The sequence below is a fragment of the Apium graveolens genome, chromosome 4 (assembly GCF_009905375.1).
Source record: "Apium graveolens cultivar Ventura chromosome 4, ASM990537v1, whole genome shotgun sequence".
NCBI lineage: Eukaryota > Viridiplantae > Streptophyta > Magnoliopsida > Apiales > Apiaceae > Apium > Apium graveolens.
In genome coordinates, this window is record NC_133650.1 from 183,801,125 (window position 1) to 183,807,713 (window position 6,589).

Sequence of the window (6,589 nt, forward strand, 5' to 3'; positions counted from 1 at the left end):
ATTCAAAAGTAATAGATTTGAGATTCTTATAAAAAACAACATGCATATTAAAATAAAAAGTAACATTAGAAATATCATAACAGCCTCCTACAATCTAAAATTTATTACATATCCTTGCATTTTCATACATAATAATCTTGATTTTTAGATCATGGTAAATCTTACATTCAATTCATAAGAATTCTCCAAAAGTCATTAACACAACCATGCATTCTAATACAACCACTTCAAAAATCTAATTTTTAAAATATTGTAATATCTAACGTGCTTAATCTCTAATACTATTTAGGAGAAGTTTAAATAAAATGAGTTGTGTAGCACATTGCTCAAATTAAGTGTGCCACATATGTGACATCTTCAAATGTTTGATATAAATTTTACCCTCAATGCGAAAATTACACTCATCTTAAGACAAAGTGATAGTCATAATTTTCACAAATTTGTAATTTTACTCGACCTATTTATATAATATATGTTACTCGACGGCGCCTCACGATACGGTCTCGCATTTCATTATAGAAAATTATGATATAAAAATATTTGCACTGTTATTATAAAAATATGAAGTTCTTTACTATTTAAATTTTTGTCAATCAAAAATATATAATTTTAGTTGTAACATTTTTTTATAAGTAATTCAAATTTTTTCTTCAATTTTTAAATTATAAAATGATCGAATGTTATTTTTATCAACATAAAACATAACTCTATGAAATAGTTCCAACCTCTATATGATACTTGATTTTTGCGAAAAAAAATTAACCATAAGATTTGCAGAGATTTTTTTACTACTAATAAGAAATTATAATTTAAAATAAAATCCAATAATTTTAGTTTCGTACACATCATATTCTTATAAGTACCATGATTCATAAAGAAACATGTTTTATCGAGAAAAAAGTCTTAGAGCAAAATGATTATTATTTTAAATTTTATTGAATAATTATTGATTTAATTAACAAAAACATAATTTGATCAGATTTATTAGATAATATATGTTACTCAACAGCCTCTCAATGCTCCGTGTCACATCTCATTATAGAAACATTATTATATGAAAATATTTTTATTAGAATTATGGAATTATGAAGGTCTTTATTATTTAAAATTTCCACCAAAAGTGTTAAATTATTTAATTTAATAATCAACGGTTTAATAAAATATAAGTCTAATAATTTGAGTTTAGTCCATATCATAATATTATAATTACCGTACTTCCCAAAAAAATTTATTTTATCTAGAAATATGTTTATTGAGCAAAAAGATTAATATTTGTAATAATTATAAGAGATTAACTTTTCAAGAAAATAATTACTTCCTTCGTCCCACATTTTTTTACATTGTTTAGCTCCTTCAATCTATTAAGTTATTTATGTCACATTGTTTAGCTTCTTTTTTTGTTATTGAGATTGAAAATTGGGAAATGTAATATCAATCGAATCTGACATATTAATGAAACTCTGATAATTGTTTGTTAAGTACTTGTCTTAATAGTTTATTCAAAATATGATCAAATGTAACATAAAGAGCCAGTTAAACGCAATAGATTTGAGATTCTTATAAAATCCAACATGCATAGTAAAATAAATAGAAACATTGGAAATATCATATCTCCCTCATATAATCCAAAATTTATTAACACATTCTTGCATTGTCTCACATAATAATAATCTTGATTTTTAGATCATGGTGAATTTTGCATTCAATTCATAAGAATTCTCCTAAATTCATGAACACAACCACTTCAAAAATCTAATTGTCAAAATATTGTAGTATCTAACATGATTAATCTCTAATTCTATTTAGGAGAATTTTGAAGGGAATGGGTTGTGTAGCACAATGCTCAATTTCAATGCATCAGTCATCTTCAAATGTTTGGTATAAATTTCTTCCTAAATGCGAAATTTAAACACAACAATCTTATCACAAAGTAATAACTCGCATTTCATTATAGAAAATTATGATATAAAAACATTTTCACTATTACTATAAAAATATGAAGTTCTTTACTATTTAAATTTATGTATCAAACTATCTTTCACACATATATAATTATGTAATCAGCGATTTAGTTAGTAGTACCATTTTTTGAAATAACTCAAACTTTTACTTTGACTTTTTAATTATAACGTGATTGAATCTTATTTTTATCAACATAAAATATAACTCTATAAAATAGTTCAAAACTCTATATGATACTTGATTTTTGCGCATAGTTTTTTAAACTGTATGATTTGCAACGATATTTTACTACTCATAAGAAATTGTAATTTAAAATAAAATCCAGTAATTTCAGTTTGGTCCACCCTATATTCTTACAAGTACCATTATTCCTAAAGAAGCATGTTTTTATCTAGAATAAGGTTTTGGAACAAAAGGATTATTATTTTAAATTTTATTGAACAATTATTGATTATTTACAAAAACATAATTTAATATTATTCATTAGATATCATATGTTACGTAAGGGGTTCTCACCGCGCGGTCTAACAATTTATTATAGATTTTTATTAGGATTACAAAATTGTGAAAGTCTTATTATTTAAATTTTCTATAGTGAATCTTAAAATATTTAATTTAATAACTAACATTTAAAAAAAAAATTAAGTTCAATAATTTGAGTTTAGTCCACGTCATAATATTATAAGTACTGTGCTTCCCAAAAAAACTTATTTTATCTAGAAATATATTTATAGCGCAAAAAAATTATTATTTGTAATAATTATAAGAGATTAACTTTTCAAGAAAGCAATTATTTCCTTTGTCCTACCTTTTTTTATATTGTTTCATTTTTTTACATTATTTCTCCTTCAATCTAGTAGGTTACATATGTCACATTAGGTGTGGGTTAGTACCACATGGTAAGCTCTTATTGAGATTGAAAAATTCTGGAATGCAAGATCAATTGAATCCAGCATATAATGAAAATTTAGATATTTGTTTATTAAGTACTTGTTTTAATAGTTTATTGAAAATGTGATCAAATAATTGATAATCGAACTAACATAAATAAATAATAATATGACAGAGCCATTTAAACCCAACCCAATACATTGGTATAGTAAAATTCAAAATTCAGTAACACATCTTTGCATTGTATTAATAATCTTGCTTTTAAGTTCCCATTCACCGTTGCCCTTTTTCTTTTTCTTTTTTTGCAGAAAAAACTCATTCACATTTTTTTGACGAAAAGCTCGAAAATTTTATTAGCTTGATAAATCCATCTCAATACAATCTGTAACACTAACCGAAATAGACCACCTATCCAACCTACCACCTGAGAGAGCATATGATTCTCTAGTAAGATGATGGGCAACCATATTTACAGATCGTGTAACAAATAACAATTCAACATTGTTTAGACGATACATAATATTTCGACACTCCGAAATAAATGCACCAAAATGAGATCTCATTGGAGCTGAACTTCTGACCGCTTGAACCACCACAAGACAATCTGACTCCAATGTAACCTGCGGCCACTGCATTTGCTCAATCCAGCTCAAAGCTTCTTTTAAACCCATGGTTTCTGCTAACACAGGCTCGACTAGTTCACTATGAATCATTGCCTTTGGTTCGATGAGCCTACCATCTGAGTCCCTTGCGACTAGACCAAAACCAACTTCTTCCCTGTCTTCAAAAATCGCAGGATCAACTGAAACCTTAAATGTGTTTAGTTGGGGATTCACCCAGTACGAAACTCCATCTCCCTTGACCTGTGGTTGGAGAAGAGTATTATAGGACCTATTCTGGGCTAATATCCATTGTGTAAGGCTCTGCTTTGCTGACGCTACTATTTTGTTAACTGTTGAAGATTTTTGGTTCCAAACCAAGTCGTTACGTGCTCTCCAAATTGCCCAAAAAAGAGTTACAGACTCAGCTCTTTGTTTAACTGTTCCCGATTTGAGCACTTCCCCCATCTACGCCTTGAACTCCATATTCTGATCCCAACTGACATTCAGCTTTAGAGTCACCCAACACTGTTTTGCAAACTAACAAGACACTAAACTGTGAATTATAGTTTCAGCTTCTTCTGTGCAAACTGGACACCACGAATGAACTGGCACATGTTTATGTTATAATTGAGTTAGTGTAGGTAAACAGTTTGACATTGCCCTCCATAATAAATTCAGAGCCTTCGGTGGTGCTTTTATACGCCATAACTCCCTCCATACACTAGAATTATCCTTTGTATGCCAGTCACCTCTTTGCATCTGTAGGAGCTTATATGCACTCTTTACGGAGTACATACTTGTGTTTTCCAGCCTCCAGTACAATACATCCTTCGTACTTGACTCATCAAGCGTAACACTCAAGATACTCTTCTGGTCCCTATCATTAAACACGTCCTTGATGATGTCCACATCTCACTCGTTCCTATCTGTGCAGAAAAGAGACGATATTGATTGATTTTCAATTGCTGGGGACACTATAATGTAGGGATTATTGTATTCTAGTAACCAAGGTTGTCCCAGGATTTTTATATTGACTCCATTGCCTATTCTCCATCTACTCTCGTCAAGAAGTACCTATTTTGCCTCAAAAATGCTCCGCCATATGAAACTTGGACTGTGCCCCATGGATGAGCTTAAAAAATCACCATCAGCAAAATATTTAGGCTTGTAAAGCCTCGAGGTTAAGCTCTCTGGTTTGGTTATAAATCTCCAGCCTTGTTTGCCTGGCATAGCTAGGTTAAAATCCCTGAAATTTCGAAAACCCAACCCTCCTGCACTTTTATATTTTGCCATCCGTTCCCATGACATCCAGTGAATCTGAGATCCGCCCATTTGTTTAGATTGCCACCAGAATTTAGATAATGCCTTTTCTATATCTCTATTGATGTCCAAAGGCAGTAAAAAAGGTTCATAGCATAGACTGGTAAGGCTTGCACCACTGACCTAACCAGAACTTCTTTCCCCGACCTGGCTACATGCTTTCCGTCCCAGCTTCTAATTCTTGAATTCACCTTTTCTTTAAGAAAGCCCAGGATTGCTGATTTATTCCTCCCTAAAATATTGGGCAGACCCAAGTACTTACAATTCTCATCAGCTTCTCCCATCTGCAAAAGCTGGCAAATATTTTATCAATTATATTGTATAATATTTGAGCTGAAAAACAAGGATGACTTGTCTTTATTGATTTTCTGCCCTGCAGCTTTTTCATAGATATCCACCAATTCTATCACCTTCAAATCTTTTGAACTATCAGCTTTGCAGTAGAAGTAACTGTCATTCGCAAAAAACATATGTGAAATCACAGGTGCTCTACGACAAATCTTTATCCCATGAATCTATTGTTTGCTCTCATACCTACGGATCAAGGAGGATAAACCTTCTACACATATGATAAATAGATACGGGACAAGGGAACTCCTTGTCGAATACCCCTAGTAGGAAATATTGGCCCCATCTCATACTCCCCATGTACAATAGAGTAAGTTACCGTTGATACACACTGAAGCACCAAATGTACCCACCACTCTGAAAACCCCATCTTGCGAAGAATTGCTTTCAAAAAATCCTATTTAACCCGATCATATGCCTTGCTCATGTCTAATTTTAACGCCATAAAGCCATCCCTCCCCACTTTTTCAGCATATTCGCCATAACTTTTGTGATTATCTTCATCAAAACGTTACACAGAGCAATAGGTCTTAGCTCACTTACCACAGTTGGGCTCTTCATTTTTGGAATTAGAACTAGGTTCGTATTATTGAGACCCTGTAATATCTCACCTGTAGAAAAAAAATTGTCAACTTAATGACATCTCCCCCTACTATTCCCCAGTGCCTTTGGAAAAACGCTAGTGTCATACCATCCGGGCCAGGAGCTTTATCCGGGTTCATTTGAAAGATAGCAACTTTAACCTTCTCATCTATTACATCTCATAGAAGTTCAGTATTATGTTCTTGACTTACTGTTCGAGGGACGCAATCAATAACCTCTTCACTCCTTGTGTTAGTAGCAGTAAATAAAGATTGATAATAATCTGTGATGTACTGCTTCAGGCCATTCTGCCAATCCAACCAAAATCCGTCATCATCTTTTAGCTTCTGAATATGATTTATACGACGTCGAGCACTACAAGCAGCATGGAAAAACTTTGTATTTTTATCTCCGGACTGAAGTCAAAGTTGTTTTGATCTTTTTCGCCAGAAAATTTCCCTTTGTTCGAGAATCAAAAACAATTGTTGCTTAGCTTCTTTGTACTTTTTCATTGACTGCTCATCCCTTGCATTTCGAAGATGATTTAAGTTCTATTTACATATTCTGATTCTTTTGCTGAAGCACCCAGTAATCTCCTTTCCCCATGCCTCTAGACTCTCACTGCATTGTAGAATTTTCCTCGTGATAGTTTGCTCACAATCATCCTCCCAGTTATCCTTTACAATTTGAGAGCACATCGGTTCCAGAAACCAGGCATTCTCGAATCGAAAACATTTTCTTTGCATGACAAGTCGACTAACCTTTAAATCAAGAAAAACTGGACTATAATCTGAAGGCGATCCTTCTAAGTTATATAGTTTAGCTAACGGGAACAGTCTACACCGTGCACTGCTTACCATCACTCTATCAAGTCTAATTTCCAT

General features: G+C 32.1%; 1 protein-coding gene across 1 annotated transcript; it reads right to left on the reverse strand.

The window, feature by feature from the left end:
• Window positions 1–3,206: 3,206 nt before the first annotated feature.
• LOC141719203 (uncharacterized) lies at window positions 3,207–3,920 on the reverse strand. Its single transcript, XM_074521585.1, has one exon. It carries the CDS (start codon window positions 3,918–3,920, stop codon window positions 3,207–3,209), a length of 714 nt encoding a protein of 237 aa, XP_074377686.1.
• Between the last annotated feature and the right edge of the window lie 2,669 nt (window positions 3,921–6,589).

Bases quoted from the DNA above. Each gene is read 5' to 3' on its own strand.
- LOC141719203 (XM_074521585.1), bottom strand. From the start codon at position 3,920: ATGGGGGAAGTGCTCAAATCGGGAACAGTTAAACAAAGAGCTGAGTCT.